Raw genomic sequence first — 17,017 nt, forward strand, 5'->3', positions numbered from 1 at the left:
GAAGCTGTTTAGAAGCCTCTTGGACATAGATTTGGCGCTCCGGTACCGCTTGCCGTGCGGTAGCAGAGAGAACAGTCTATGACTAGGGTGGCTGGAGTCTTTGACAGTTTTTAGGGACTTCCTCTGACTCTGCCTTGTATAGAGGTCCTGGATGGCAGGAAGCTTGGCCCCAGTGATGTATTTGGCCGTTCACACTACCCTCTGTAGCGCCTTGCAGTTGGAGGCCGAGCAGTTGCCATAATAGGCAGTGATGCAACCAGTCAGGATGATCTCGATGTTGCAACTGTAGAACCTTTTGAGAATCTGAAGACCCATGCCAAATATTTTCAGTCTCCTGAAGGGGAATAGGTTTTGTCGTGCCCTCTTCATGGCTGTCATGGTGTGCTTGGACCATGTTAGTTTGTTGGTGATGTGGACACCAAGGACCTCAAAGCTCTCAACCTGCTCCACTGCAGCCCCGTCGATGAGAATGGGGGCGTGCTCGGTCCTCCTTTTCCTGTAGCCCACAATCATCTCCTTTGTCTTGATCACGTTGAGGGAGAGGTTGTTGTCCTGGCACCACACGGCCAGGTCTCTGACCTCCTCCCTATAGGCTGTCTCGAATGTTGTCGGTGATCAGGCCTACCACTGTTGTGTCATCAGCAAATTGAATGATGGTGTGGAGTCGTGCCTGGCCGTGCAGTCATGAGTGAACAGGGAGTACAGGAGGGGGCTGAGCACGAACCCCTGAGGGGCCCCTGTGTTGAGGATCAGTGTGGCGAATGTGTTGTTACCTACCCTTACCACCTGGGGGTGGCCCTTCAGGAAGTCCAGGATCCAGTTGCAGGGGGAGGTGTTTAGTCTTTAGATTGTTTAGATTTGAGATTACTTGTGTATTTGTATTGTATTTGAGATACATTCTACTGCCCTGTTGGAGCTAGTAACATAAGACATTCTACTGCAATGTTGGAGCTAGTAACAGAAGCATTTCACGGCACCTGTAAATCTGTGTACACGACCAATAAACTTTGATTTGATTTGAATAAATGCTATGGGAGTACGAGTGGTGGGATTGATATTTTCCCCCACAGCATCAGAATGCACATACCCAGACCACTCATGGAGCAATGCATGATAAATTAATGTGTTGCTCTTTTTGCTTTACAGTAGGCAAGGCCAATTTCTCCCAGTGATTACATTGAAATCCATCAAGACCACCTACAAGATCTCTGGGGTATGACCATGATAGGTTCTGCTCTTCCCTCTCTCCCTCAGCATTACATCAAGCCCAACCTGTAGATAGGGGTAAGTGCTGTGTAGTGCAGTAGTGCAGCCAGACCACCCTATAGCCAATAAGTCTAACAGCTATGGAAGTGGGTGATCAGTGTTATAACAGTACAGTACAATGGTGTGGCTCTTTTCTCTGTCCATTTCCCTCCACAGGCATAGACCTGACCGCCTGTAGATAAGTGCTTGATAAGGGCTACGGGGCGATTTTACTATATGAGAGTACATTCTAATTAATGTGGCTTCTCTCTCTCTCCCTCTCTCTCTCTCTTGTTCTCTCTCTTGTTCTCTCTCTCGCTCTCTCTCTTCGTCCATCCTCTATCTCCCTTCCTCCACAGCTGTACATCCAGACAACCACCCTCACCATCTCTATGAACCTCAGTGCATCTGTAGCTCTCGGGATGCTGTACATGCCCAAGGTCTACGTCATCATCTTCCACCCGGAGCTCAATGTCCAGAAGAGGAAGAGGAGCTTCAAGGCCATGGTCACCGCCGCCACCATGTCCTCCCGCATCTCTGTGAAGCCCAGCGAGAGGCCCAATGGAGAGGCCAAGACCGAGTTGTGTGAAAACCCACCCATCGCACCCACCGACCCCATGAGTGAGTCACACAACATGGCCATTAACGTATTCTGTAACTACTTTGTTAAATAAAAAAATGACTGACCATATAACTACTATGTAGTATCTGTAGTAGTAGAAGTAGCAGCACAAACTGTTTCAAATTATTTTTTCATATTCCTAGTTACTTTGTACTGTACATGTAACTCCATGGTATCTGTTACATCCCATGACTCATACTGAGAGCAGTGAGAACCCTGCTTACCATGAGTCAGTCACGCAGCATAGCCCGTTGTGCCTCGAATGAGATAACGAGGTATTAGACAGAGATGACTTAATCAAAGACATCAGGAAGTGCACATGGAAGCCAGCCATTCAGTCCTATTCATTGGCTCTGCCGTTCTGGCTCCCAATGTAAACTGTCTTCCTGAAGAAGATTGAGATTTATGACATCACTGTCTAATCCTTCCCCATCTCATTCCAGTCGTGTATTGTGTCAGTGGTATAATTCACATTCCGGTCATATGATGTGGGATGCTATAGTATAGGTCCACTGGTCTTGGGGGATCATCTCTGATTGCTTAATTAATGGTTATCTAGTTAAATGCATAAATTAGCCTTAGATTAGCAGAGACCAAGACAAGACCAATATGGGTGGCTTTGTCTGTTGTGTAGCTGGTATCTAAGAGCACAGGAGGTCTGTGTTGAAGACTGGTAATGAGGTAGGGTAATCTGTGACACCGACTGTGTGTCGTTGACACCACACTGCACTACTGTTTGTGTGGTGCAGTGGGATTTATGGTTTTCATAATGAAAACATCATTAGGTTTAAGATCTTAGACCAGTCATCCATACAGTCATCTGCACATATGGACTGCCCTCACCAATTCAAACCACAGGTTTTCAATTGGGTTCAAGTCCAGAGACTGAGATGGCCATTGCAAAATGTTGATTTTGTGGTCAATTAGCATTTTTTGTGGATTTTGATGTGTGCTTTGGTTTACCATCTTACTGGAAGATCCACTTGCGTCTAAGTTTTAGCCTCGAGGTCAGGGGTGACCAGGTTTTTGGCAAAAATGTCCTGGTACTGGGTGAAGTTTCTGATGCCGTTGACCCTAACAAGGGCCCCAGGACCAGTGGAAGAAAAATGTCCCCATAACATCAAAGATCCACCTCCATGTTTTACAGTAGGTATGGGGTTCTTTTTTGCATATGCATCCTTCTTTCGACGCCAAACCCACCAGTGGTGTGCGTGTCCAAAGAGCACTATATTCATGTCATCTTACCATAGCACTGGTTCCGATCCAAGTGCCAATGCTGTTTAGCAAACTCCAGGCATTTACATTTGTTGGATGATTAAAAAAATAGAGCTACCCAGTACCAGGACATTTTTGCCAAAAACCTGGTTACCTCTGCCAGGAGGCTGAAACTTGGTCGCAAGTGGATCTTCCAATAAAACAATAACCCGAAACACACATCTGAGATGGCTCTGGAGAAGAAGGCAGATGTTTACGTGCCCCCAACCGATTGTGTTTTTTGTTTGTGTTGTTTGTAACTTATTTTTTTACTTATTTTGTACATAATGTTGCCGCTGCCGTCTCTTATGACCGAAAATAACTTCTGGACATCAGGACCGTGAGTACTCACCATGGACTGGTAGAATCTTTTTTTTCCTTTAACAAGTCTGACGAGGACGACTTGAATAATATACTGCTTTCTTGGGAACTGGCCCAGATCCCCATGATTTGCGTGAAGACGAGGCAGAGAAAAAGGTGCCGGTGGGCGAGCTGCCTTCCGAGAATTTGTAGACAATCGAATAAACCCCCTCTTCCTTCCATTCTGCTAGCAAACGTGCAATCTTTGGACAATAAAATATATGAGCTACACGGAAGACTAAACTACCAACGGGAGATTCAAACTGCAATATCTTATGCTTCACGGAGACGTGGCTGAATGATGACACTCAACATACAGCTGGCTGGTTATACACTGTATCGGCAGGATAGAACAGAACAAGGATAGGACAAGGGGCGACGGACTATGTATTTTTGTAAATAACAGCTGGTGCATAATATCTAAGGAAGTCTCGCCTGAGGTAGAGTATCTCATGATAAACTGTAGACAACATTACCTACCTAGAGAGTTTTCATCTATTTTTAGTAGCTGTTTACATACCACCACAGTTAGAGGCTGGGACTAAGACAGCATTGAATGAGCTGTGTTCGAACATAAGCCGACAAGAAAACGCCGACCCAGAGGCGGTGCTCCTAGTAGCCGGGGACTTTAATGCAGGGAAACTTAAATCAGTTTTACCAAATTTCTATCAACATGTTAAATGTGCAACCAGATGGGAAAAAAAACACTGGACCGAGTTTACTCCACACACATACAAAGCTCTCCCTCGCCCTCCTTTTGGCAAATCTGAGCATAATTATATCCTCCTGATTCCTGCTTACAAGCTAAAATTAAAGCAGGAAGAACCCGTGACTAGATCAATAAAAAAGTGGTCAGATGATGCAGACGCTAAGCTACAGGACTGTTTTGCTAGCACAGACTGGAATATGTTCCGGGATTCATCCGATGGCATTGAGGAGTACACCACATCAGTCATTGGCTTCATCAATAAGTGCATCGATGATGTCGTCACCACAGTGACTGTACGTACATACCCCAACCAGAGGCCATGGATTACAGGCAACATCCACACTGAGCTAAAGGCTAAAGCTACCACTTTCAAGGAGTGGGACTCCAACCCGGAAGCTTATAAGAAATCCCGCTATGCCCTCCGACGAACCATCAAACAGGCAAAGCGTCAATACAGGACTAAGATCAAATCGTACTACACCGGCTCTGACGCTCGCTTCGAGGCAAATAACTATGAATCATGCATGAGAGCACCAGCTGTTCTGGAAGACTGTGTGAACAAGCTCTCTGCAGCCGATGTGAGTAAGACCTTTAAACAGGTCAACATTCACAAGGCCGTGGGGCCATATGGATTACCAGGACGTGTAGCCTGTAGCCATGAAGTGCTTCGAAAGGATGGTCATGGCTCACATCAACACCATTATCCCAGAAACCCTAGACCCACTCCAATTTGCATACATCCCCAACAGATCCACAGATGATGCAATCTCTATTGCACTTCACACTGCCCTTTCCCACCTGGACAAAAGGAACACCTATGTGAGAATGCTATTCATTGACTACATCTCAGTGTTCAACATCATAGTGCCCTCAAAGCTCATCAATAAGCTAAAGACTCTGGGACTAAACACCTCCCTCTGCAACTGGATCCTGGACTTCCTGAAGGGCCACCCCCAGTTGGTAAGGGTAGGTAACTACACATTTGCCACGCTGATCCTCAACATAGGGGCCCCTCAGGGGTCTGTGCTCAATCCCCTGCTGTACTCCCTGTTGACTCATGACTGCACGGCCAGGCACGACTCTAACACCATCATTAAGTTTGCCGATGACACAACAGTGGTAGGCCTGATCATCTACAACAAAGAGACAGCCTATTGTGAGGAGATAAGAGACCTGGCTGTGTGGTGCAAGGACAACAACCTCTCCCTCAACGTGATCAAGACAAAGGAGATGATTGTGGACTACAGGAAAAAGAGGACCGAGCATGCCCCCATTCTCATCGACCAGGCTGCAGTGGAGCAGGTTGAGAACTTCAAGTTCCATGGTGTCCACATCACCAACCAACTAACATTTCTTTTTAAATATTTATTTCACCTTTATTTAACCAGGTAGGCTAGTTGAGAACAAGTTCTCATTTACAACTGCGACCTGGCCAAGATAAAGCAAAGCAGTTTGACACATTCAACAACACAGAGTTACACATGGAATAAACAAACATACAGTCAATACTACAGTAGAAAAGTACATATACCGTGTGTGCAAATGAGATAAGATAAGGGAGGTAAGGCAATAAATAGGCCATGGTGGCGAATAATTTACAGTCAGTGGGTTTGGCGACGAGTATGAAGTGAGAGCCAGCCAACGAGAGCGTACAGGTCGCGGTGGTGGGTAGTATATGGGGCTTCATATAGCACTGTGATAGACTGCTTCCAATTTGTTGAGTAGAGTGTCGGAGGCTATTTTGTAAATTACATCGCCGAAGTCGAGGATCGGTAGGATGGTCAGTTTTACAAGGGTATGTTGGGCAGCATGAGTAAAGGATGCTTTGTTGCGAAATAGGAAGCCGATTCTCGATTTAATTTTGGATTGGAGATGCTTAATGTGAGTCTGGAAAGAGAGTTTACAGTCTAGCCAGACACCTAGCTATTTGTAGTTGTCCACATATTCTAAGTCAGAACCGTCCAGAGTAGTGATGCTGGACGGGTGGGCAGGTGCGGGCAGCGATTGGTTGAAAAGCATGCGTTTACTTTTACTTGCATCTAAGAGCAGTTGGAGGCCACGGAAGGAGAGTTGTATGGCATTGAAGCTCATCTGGAGGTTAGTCAACACAGTGTCCAAAGAAGGGCTAGAAGTATACAGAATGGTGTCGTCTGCGTGGAGGTGGATCAGAGAATCACCAGCAGCAAGAGCGACATCATTGATGTATACAGAGAAGAGAGTCGGCCCGATAATTGAACCCTGTGGCACCCCCATAGAGACTGACAGAGGTCCGAACAACAGGCCCTCCAGTGCAAGCACACCCAGGCAGTCGTGAAGAGGGCACGACAAAACCTATTCCCCCTCAGGAGACTGAAAAGATTTGGCATGAGTCCTCAAAAGGTTTGGCATGGATCCTCAAAAGGTTCTACAGTTGCACCATCGAGAGCATCCTGACTGGTTTCATCACTACCTGGTACGGCAACTGCTCGGCTTCTGACCGCAAGGCACTACAGAGGGTAGTGCGAGCGGCCCAGTACATCACTGGGGCTAAGTTTCCTGCCATCCAGGACCTCTACACCAGGCAGTGTCAGAGGAAGGCCCTAAAAATGGTCAAAGACTCCAGCCACCCTAGTCATAGACGGTAATCTCTGCTACCACAAACAGCTTTTATCCCCAAGCCATAATACTCCTGAACACCTAATACTGCTCTGAGCAGTTCTATTAACATAAATTATATATATATATTCTTTTGCAAATGTTTCTTGCTCATCTTTATCAAGTGTGCCAATCATTTTGGACCTAACTGTACCTGTGATGGACAGGATTAACGTAATCCAGTTTAAATCGGCCTAAACTATCTCCATGTTCGCCTCATTTTTCTAGACTAAATCAAGAATTGATTGACAGGACATGGTAACACATCACGGTTCCCATCGGCCTTATTTTCTCCATCTCTACTAATCACCTGGCACACACCGCACATGTCATCAACAGGTGCTGGCCTTCTCTCAGTTCCGGCTCTGATATGACAGCTATTCCTGAAAACGTCCTGTGATTGTTATTGTCATCTGTGTAATGAGCTGGAGCGTGCGTATGTGTGCGTGTGTGTGCGTGTGTGCGTGTGTGCGTGTGTGTGTGTGTGTGTGTGTGTGTGTGAGAGAGAGAGAGAGAGAGAGAGAGAGAGAGAGAGAGAGAGAGAGAGAGAGAGAGAGAGAGAGAGAGAGAGAGAGAGAGAGAGTGCTTGCGTCATCAGGATGACGACAGTGTCTCTCTGCCAGTCACACACGTGGCCTGTGGAGTGAACACACTGCGTAGGGGGGACAACCTCAACAGCTGTGGTAGCAGCGCAGCCAAATTCCCCAAGCAGAGCCCGAATGGAGCTCATCTCCAAGAGGCCCTCCCAAAAGTACACTGTGTTATCTGCTCTGTGCGTCTCTAACCTTTTGTCTCCCTACACACATGATGCCTCGCTTCCTCTCCTCTCTCCTTGCTTCCTCTGTCCTCCCCTCACCCTTCTCTTTTAGCAGCAGTGGAAGTGACATTTATTAATGGTGAATTTATATACATGACCTCCCCTGAACTCTGGATCCCTTGTCCCTGGAGACTGTACATCAGCCCCTATAACCGTCAAAGTGCCAAATAGTACCTTTCAGGAGGGATCCCCTCTGACTGATCTGACTCATAATGATTTAGAGTTATTAAGTAAGATAATTAGTAGCTCTGAAGATTCTACAGGACATCACTATCGATATTAGTCAAACTATCTCTATGACTGTCCCTAACAGAGATGTAAGGATTTGCCCTGTAATTTAGAAATATTGGCAATGTCTCCTCTCTGTCCCAGCAGTGATTATGAGCAGAGATATATTGACCACATCAGGCATGTGTGGATGAATTAACGATTTGTAGGTACCTTTTAGTTTTATGACCAGTCAGTCAATACCATGACAAGGGAAATTGTACCCATGTGTGCCACAAACACGTTTGTTTTGCTATCCTTGTGGGGACCAAACAATTGATTACCATTCCAAATCTAAATCTAAACTAAAACCTAAATCTAAAATTGCCTTTTTCCTTGTGTGGCTCAGCGAAATGTCCCTGCTTGTACTGACTTCTGGTCCCCACAATGATAGTAAAACCAAAAACATAATAACACACACACACAAACAAAATCATTGCTTTCTTCTTGAACATATAAACTTTTTTTGACCAACTGCACACATATACAGCCAAGACTGCAGAAGCATGTTGTACATCTACACATGTTTTATTCATCATAGGCACTGGCCAAGACTACAAAATAAGTCTGGAAGGAAGTGGTAGGACTTTAATTGCATAGCCCATGGGAGTTGGTTACCATGGCAAGATTTAGAGCAGTAAGAAAAAAAGTTTACAGAGCTATACTATACATCTCTTCAAATGAGTGGATTTGGCTATTTCAGCTACACACATTGCTGACGGGTGTATCAAATCAAGCACACAGCCATGCAATCTCCAAAGACAAACATTGGCAGAAGAATGGTTTCACTGAAGAGGTCAGTGACTTTCAACGTGGCACATTTCCAACAAGTTAGTTCCAAAAATATCTGCCCTGCTAGAGCTGCCCCGGTCAACTGTAAGTGCTGTTATTGTGAAGTGGAAACTTCTACCATGGCTCAGCCGCGAAGTAGTAGGCCACACAAGCTCACAGAATTGGACCGCCGAATGCTGAAGCTGTCCTCGGTTGCAACACTCACTGTTCCAAAATGACTCTGGAAACAACTTTAGCACAATAACTGGTCATCGTGAGCTTCATGAAATGGGTTTCCATGTCCGAGCAGCCGCATACAAGCCTAAGATCACCATGCCTAATGTCAAGCGTCAGCTGGAGTGGTGTAAAGCTCACCGCCATTGGACTCTGGAGCAGTGGAAACGTGCTCTCTGGAGTGATGAATCACGCTTCACCGTCTGGCAGTCCAACGGACAGATCTGGGTATGATCAGATCTGGATTACAGGAGAATGCTACCTGCCCGAATGAATAGTGCCAACTGTAAAGTTTGGTGGAGGAGGAATAATGATCTGGGGCTGTTTTTCATGGTTCAGGCTAGGCCCGTTAGTTCCAGTGAAGGGATATCTTAATGCTACAGCGTACAATCATTTAACATTTACATTTAAGTCATTTAGCAGACGCTCTTATCCAGAGCGACTTACAAATTGGTGCATTCACCTTATGACATCCAGTGGAACAGTCACTTTACAATAGTGCATCTAAATCTTAAAAGGGGGGTGAGAAGGATTACTTATCCTATCCTAGGTATTCCAGAGGTGGGGTTTCAGGTGTCTCCGGAAGGTGGTGATTGACTCCGCTGTCCTGGCGTCGTGAGGGAGTTTGTTCCACCATTGGGGGCCAGAGCAGCGAACAGTTTTGACTGGGCTGAGCGGGAACTGTACTTCCTCAGTGGTAGGGAGGCGAGCAGGCCAGAGGTGGATGAACGCAGTGCCCTTGTTTGGGTGTAGGGCCTGATCAGAGCCTGGAGGTACTGAGGTGCCGTTCCCCTCACAGCTCCGTAGGCAAGCACCATGGTCTTGTAGCGGATGCGAGCTTCAACTGGAAGCCAGTGGAGATAGTGGAGGAGCGGGGTGACGTGAGAGAACTTGGGAAGGTTGAACACCAGACGGGCTGCGGCGTTCTGGATGAGTTGTAGGGGCTTAATGGCACAGGCAGGGAGCCCAGCCAACAGCGAGTTGCAGTAGTCCAGACGGGAGATGACAAGTGCCTGGATTAGGACCTGCGCCGCTTCCTGTGTGAGGCAGGGTCGTACTCTGCGGATGTTGTAGAGCATGAACCTACAGGAACGGGCCACCGCCTTGATGTTAGTTGAGAACGACATTCTAGATGATTCTGTACTTCCAACTTTGTGGCAACAGTTTAGGAAAGACCCTTTCCTGTTTCAGCATGACAATGCCCCCACGCACAAAGCGAGGTCCATACAGAATGGTTTGTCTAGATCGGTGTGGAAGAACTTGACTGGCCTGCACAGAGCCCTGACCTCAACCCCTTCGAACACCTTTAAGATTAATTGGAACGCCGACTGCGAGCCAGGCCTAATCGCCCATCTTCAGTGCCCGACCTCACTAATGCTCTTGTAATATAAAAATAATATATGCCATTTAGCAGACGCTTTTATCCAAAGCGACTTACAGTCATGTGTGCATACATTCTACGTATGGGTGGTCCCGGGGATCGAACCCACTACCCTGGCGTTACAAGCGCCATGCTCTACCAACTGAGCTACAGGACGTCCAGGACGTCCAGCTACAGGACGTGTGGCTGAATGGAAGCAAGTCCTCGCATTAATGTTCCAACATCTAGTGGAAAGCCTTCCAAGAAGAGTGGAGGCTGTTATAGCAGCAAGGGGGTACCAATTCTATATTAATGCCCATGATTTTAGAATAAGATGTTCGATGAGCAGGTGTCCACATACTTTTAGAGTATGTCTCTGCTTTAAGAAATGCAATGTGCATCGACCTCCATTAGACAGGAGAGAACACTGCATAGATGGAGTAGTGCAGTACGCAACACTGAGATACCATTGTACCTACCTTGGTGATCAGCAAAGTTGAGGTCTGTTTCCATGGCAATGTAGAGACAGGGATCACATCAAATGCCCTAGCATTTGTTAGGTGCCCACTTGTGTGGTGTTTGTGTTGTTGCATCGCTAGTTAGTATCTGAAAATAGAGAGTTTGACTCAGGGGTGTTGCTGAAATTACACAATGCACTAAACCAGGCAGTGATTGTGCAACGATTGTTAACGGTGCACGTTCACATGCAATGCATTAATGTATGATAGAGTTGCAGGGTATTTATATATTATGCATGTACTTTGTGTCTTCTCTATTTACACTGCCTTCAGAAAGTATTCATTCCCCTTGACTTATTTTACATTTTGATGTCTTACAATGAGGGCACTTGGGATGCAGGCCCACCCACTGCGGAGCCAGGCCCACCCACTGCGGAGCCAGGCCCAGCCAATCAGAATACATTTTTTTCCCCCCACATAAGGGCTTTAATACAGACAGAAATACTCCTCAGTTGCATCAGCTGTACGGGGGGCTGTTCTCAGACGACTCCACAGGTGAAGACATTAGATGTTGAGGTCCTGGGTTAGCGTGGTTACACATGGTCTGCGGTTGTGAAGCTGGCCGGACCTACCGCCAAATTCTCTAAAACAACGTTGGAGAAGGATTATGGTAGAGAAATGGACATTAAATTATCTGTCAACAGCTCTGGTGGACATTTCTGCAGTCAGCAAGCCAATTGCACACTCCCTCAAAAATGTGTGTTGTGTAACAAAACAGAACATTTTAGAGTGGCCTTTTATTGTCCCCAAGCACAAGGTGCACCGGTGTAAGGATCATGCTATTTAATCAACTTCTTGATATACCACACATGTGAGGTGGATGTATTATCTTGGCAAAGGAGAAATGCTCACTAACAGGGATGTAAACAAATGTGTGATTTTTTTGTTGTTGTTGAGAAATCAGCTTTTTGTGCGTATGGAACATTTCTGGAATCTTTTATTTCAGCTCATGAAACATTAGACCTACACTTTACATGTTGTGTTTATATGTTTGTTAAGTGTACAGTAAGTATTCACACCCCTAAGTCAATACTTTGTAGAAGCAACTTTGGCGGCGATTGGGGATGTCTCTATCAGCTATGCACATCTGGATTTGGGGATTTTCTCCTATTCTTCCTTGCAGATTCTCTCCAGCTCTATTAAGTTAGATAGGGAGCGGCATTGAACCACAATCTTCAAGTTTTTCCACAGATTTTCAATGGGATTCAAGTCTGGCCTTTGGCTGGGCCACTCAAGGACATATTATTGTTCTGAAGTCATCCCAGCATTGCTTTGGTGTATGCTTAGGGTCATTGTTTTGTTGGAACGTAAATCTTCGCCCCAGTCTAAGGTCGTTTACACTCGAAAGAAGTTTCTTATCAAGGATTTTATCTGTATTTGGCTCCATTCATTGTTCCCTCCATTCTTACGTCTACCAGTCCCTGCCATTAAAAAGCATCCCATAGCGTGATGCTGCCACCACCATGCTTTACGGTAAGGGTGAGGTTCAACGTGTAATGAGCTGTACCTGGTTTTCTCCAGTCATAGAGCTTTGCCTTCAGAATACAGAATATTTTGCCCTATGCCCCTTTTGCCCTATGCTTCTTTTGCCCTATGCCCCTTTTGCCCTATGCTTCTTTTGCCCTATGCTTCTTTTGCCCTATGCTTCTTGTGCCCTATGCTTCTTTTGCCCTATGCCCCTTTTGCCCTATGCCCCTTTTGCCCTATGCCCCTTTTGCCCTATGCCCCTTTTGCCCTATGCCTCTTTTGCCCTATGCTTCTTTTGCCCTATGCCCCTTTTGCCCTATTTGCCCCTTGTGCCCTATGCCCCTTTTGCCCTATGCCCCTTTTTTGCCCCTTTTGCCCTATGCCCCTTTTGCCCTATGCCCCTTTTGCCCTATGCCCCTTTTGCCCTATGCCCCTTGTGCCCTATGCTTCTTTTGCCCTATGCCCCTTTTGCCCTATGCCCCTTTTGCCCTATGCCCCTTTTGCCCTATGCCCCTTTTGCCCTATGCCCCTTTTGCCCTATGCCCCTTTTGCCCTATGCCCCTTTTGCCCTATGCCCCTTTTGCCCTATGCCCCTTTTGCCCTATGCTTCTTGTCCCTTTTGGGCAATTCCAGGTGTGCTGTCGTGTCTTTTTCTCGGAGTGGCTTCAGTCTGGCCACTCTCCCATAAAGCCCAGATTGGTGAAGTGCTGTAGAGATTGTTGTCATTCTGGCAGGTTCTTCCATCTCAGCCAAGGTCACCTCCTTGGCCAAGGTCCTTCTTGCCCTGTTGCTCAGTTTAGTCGACAGCCAGCTCTAGGCAGAGTCTGGGTAGTTCCATATTTCGTCAATTTCCCAATGATGGAGACCACTGTGGTCTTAAAAACGTTCATCACTGTATAAATAGTTTTGTACCCTTCCCCAGATATATGCCTTATCACAATTATATCTCAGAGATCTACAGACAGTTCCTTGGACTTCATGGTATAGGTTCGGCTCTGACATGCACTGTCAACTGTGGGACCATATGTAGACAGGTGTGTTTCTTCATAAATCATGTCTAAACAATTGAATTGGTCAGAGGTGAACTCCAATACTGTTGTCATGACATCTCAAGGATGTTCAAAGGAAATTGGATGCACCTGATTCTTATGTAAATTAGATATTTCATTTTCAATAGATTTGCAAACATTTCTAAAAACATGTTTTCACTTTGTCATTATTGGGGTATTGTGTGTAGATGGGTGAGAAAAAAATCAATTTAATCAATTTTGAATTCGGACTGCGACACAAAAAAATGTGGAATATCCGTGAATGGGTCTGAATACTTTCTGAAGGCACTGTATGTCTGCGTATGTTTGTCCATTGCTTATTGTATTTTGTTGCACTGTTATAATAATCTTATAATCATTATAATCTTTGACCTACCTCGCTTCTCAGGTCAAGCTACGAAGAAAACATATGTGAGTTACAACAACCTCAGGATCTAATGGCCTCCCAGGGAATGCTCCGTGTCCTTACTCTGGGATGATGACCATAACTGAGGAGCACAGGAAGAGAAGACGGGCAGGGGTAGGGGCAGGGGCAGTGGCAGGGGCAGGGGCAGGGACAGGGACAGGCTGCCTAGATAGTACTATGGTTTCCAGGACTGTGGATGGTGTCAACCTTTATAATTGTTGTCTTCTGAAGAGGAAGATGAAGGGGGAAAGGAAAAATGGAGGGATGGATATTTGATATGAGCAGTGAATGATGAAGAGATAGCTAGCTGTAGGATCGCAACTGGGCACTGATCCATGCTGTTCTGTTCTGATCTGTTCTAGAACCAGACTGTGGGTTCTTAGAACCTCTGTAGTGTGTTCCCTTATCTCTGAAACAGTCAGTGATGTGAGCAACCTCTGTGATACAGGAGTCAGTCTAAGTCATCCCTGAGAAAAAAAGACTGGACAGTTTATTTAAATGTTTTTTTTTTGTTGTAATATCCATTAAAGCCATATTCTCTTGCAGTGCCCATGGTTTGTTTTTAAGTTAATTGAAGTTTCTTCTGAGTTCCTTGTGCCTGAACTTATATTTTTTCAACATAATATAATGTTGAATTTCGACCTTGACTGAATCACCATGACTAGCAAGCTCTGCCACATGCGTTTTGTTTTTATGAAATCCACTCACATTAATCATTTTAACATGAATAACTATGTCAGCGTGATGAGCAATGTATCTATATTTTTTTGTAAATATCTGAGAGTATTTTCATGTTTGGATAACAAACAACAGAAATATCCAGTATATGTTTAATTGGCTTTGGATGGTAACTGAAAAGCAGCACACACTGTACACATTGCATGTGCGAATGTATGTCTGTTCTATTTGATGTAAAACAAAAAAAAGATAAATAAATTCTGAAATGACTTTGATCTTAAGCATCATTCTGAAGTTTATTAATTTCTTTTAAAGAAATGACTTGATTCATAACAGAATATGGCTTTAATCTGTTATTAAAATGGACCCCTCTGCATCTGTCAGCATGTTGGTTTTATATAGTTTTGTACTTTATGCTTAATTATCAATGGCGTGGGAAGAAAACCTATCTGAACAATCATGCAAGTATGTTGTGATGTTGTCTGTCCAATTATCAACATGTAATAAAATCATTTTGTTATATTTTATACAATTAAACAAAGCGGAACCTAATCGTTATTTGTGTGCATGTGTGTGAGTGCTTGTGTGAGTGCGTTTGTGTCAATATTCCTGTATTTTTGTGAGTGTGGCGTGAGGGGGCGTGTGTGTGTGTGTTTGCATGCATTCACATGCATGTGTTTGTGTTCGCACGTGTGTCTAATAGAGAGATTGACAGCTGTGTATGCACTGATGCATGGGTAAATACCATTAATCAGTGTTTTGTTTATGGCTTCATGTAAACTGATGACAATGTAATCTGCTCATTTTGTGTCTCACCCTGTGAATGCCACATTATCAGGCTCACTGAGCTACGCTGTCATGCAGAGGAGATGGGTTCCTGGGAGATAGATAAACTATGTCCACTAGCTGGCCCATTTCTTCCACTACACCCTCTGTTTCTGTTTCTCTCTTTTTATGCCTCTCTCTCTTCATCGTCTCATTCTCTCTTTTCCACCCTCACTCTCTCTCACTCTCTTTCACCCTCACTTTCTCCCAACCTGACTCTCTTCCCTTTTCAGCCTCTCCCTCAGCCTCCTCTTTTCCCAACACCAATACTCTGTATGTTGAAAATTAAATATGGTAGAACAATTTGTCCACATACCAAAAAAGCCTATTTTAAAGCTGCAAGCAGCGTTGCTGGGGTTCAGCTGTGTGTCCACTGTGCCACCATCAGGACAAATTGGACACATTGCCAAATGTGGTATATATATCATCTGCCAGAGGAGTAGCATTTTAAGTGTTTTTCACAAAATTCTAAATGGTGGAAAATCCTTAATGGCGGCCCTTGATGGTCCTTGAGGTAAATTTGTTTGTTGTACCAAATTTGTTCGTTGTACTGAATGTCATGACGCTAGGTCAAAGTTTGCATGTTAAATTGATTGTTATAGCGCCACCATGTGGCCTGTTGGCATGGTATTGCATGAGAGTGTGTGAACCTTTACCATCATGCCAGGTTGCACCTTCCTAGGCCTTATCATCTCAAGATAATTTGTATTTTAATTTGGCCTAATGGAAGGAGAGGAATAATAATAATTAACAAAATAAATACAAAAGGCTTTCAACAGCTTAGCTGCTAAACACAATTCACCTCCTGTATGTGCCTGTAAATGTACATTATTCTTTATTAACTACAATGCATCACAATAGCTACATTCCCCCGGAGAAACACAAAGTAAACCTGTTTGCTTACCATGTAAAGTCCCCTGGAGTCTACTACATAGACACATGACATGACATATGACTGGGCATGCTGCTGCTGCTACTGCTGCAGTAATCTGCCTGTGTGTGTGTGTGTCAGAGGGAGAGGAGAAGAGAGAGAGAGAGGAGAGCCATTCTCAGCACAGAGTTTCTGTTGTTTCCCATTAGCTGCGTCTGGCAACTCCCAGGTTCCTTTGAGACCAGATGGTCTTTACTTCTCAAATGTATAGTCTGTCATTCCTCTCGCGTGCAGCCAAGAAAAATCCCACTTATGCCCAATTAATACTAGCCTCTCCTCCTCCAGCTTGTCAGTGTCTATGCGGAGGCAATCGGTAGGGGCTGGCCCACATTTGGATTTGTGGCCCTCTGGGGAAAAACTACAACAAATCAAACAAACTCCAAGAGCATTAATGAAAGAACAAACAAAACAAACAAACTCCAAGAGCATTAATGAAAGAACAAACAAATCAAACAAACTCCAAGAGCATTAATGAAAGAACAAACAAAACAAACAAACTCCAAGAGCATTAATGAAAGAACAAACAAAACAAACAAACTCCAAGAGCATTAATGAAAGAACAAACAAAACAAACAAACTCCAAGAGCATTAATGAAAGAACAAACAAATCAAACAAACTCCAAGAGCATTAATGAAAGAACAAACAAAACAAACAAACTCCAAGAGCATTAATGAAAGAACAAACATTAATGAAAGAAAAACAAACAAACTCCAAGAGCATTAATGAAAGAACAAACAAAACAAACAAACTCCAAGAGCATTAATGAAAGAACAAACAAAACAAACAAACTCCAAGAGCATTAATGAAAGAACAAACAAAACAAACAAACTCCAAGAGCATTAATGAAAGAACAAACAAAACAAACAAAC

General features: G+C 44.6%; 1 protein-coding gene across 5 annotated transcripts in view; it reads left to right on the forward strand.

Annotated features, from left to right (window-relative positions):
* LOC118360272 (metabotropic glutamate receptor 7-like) overlaps positions 1–14,925 on the forward strand; it is a 194,611-nt gene extending 179,686 nt beyond the window's left edge. For 3 of the 5 annotated variants that reach the window (XM_052481899.1, XM_052481901.1, XM_052481902.1), the window contains 2 exons: positions 1,605–1,866; positions 13,696–14,925. In XM_052481899.1, coding sequence (XP_052337859.1) covers positions 1,605–1,866; positions 13,696–13,745 — 312 coding nt within the window. In that variant the 3' untranslated portion in view covers positions 13,746–14,925. Of the gene's footprint in view, positions 1–1,146; positions 1,272–1,604; positions 1,867–13,695 lie in introns of those variants that run through there. The other 2 variants (XM_052481900.1, XM_052481903.1) reach the window with 2 other exon arrangements.
* Positions 14,926–17,017: the final 2,092 nt, after the last annotated feature.

The sequence above is a fragment of the Oncorhynchus keta genome, chromosome 27, assembly GCF_023373465.1.
Source record: "Oncorhynchus keta strain PuntledgeMale-10-30-2019 chromosome 27, Oket_V2, whole genome shotgun sequence".
NCBI classification, from domain to species: Eukaryota; Metazoa; Chordata; class Actinopteri; order Salmoniformes; family Salmonidae; genus Oncorhynchus; species Oncorhynchus keta.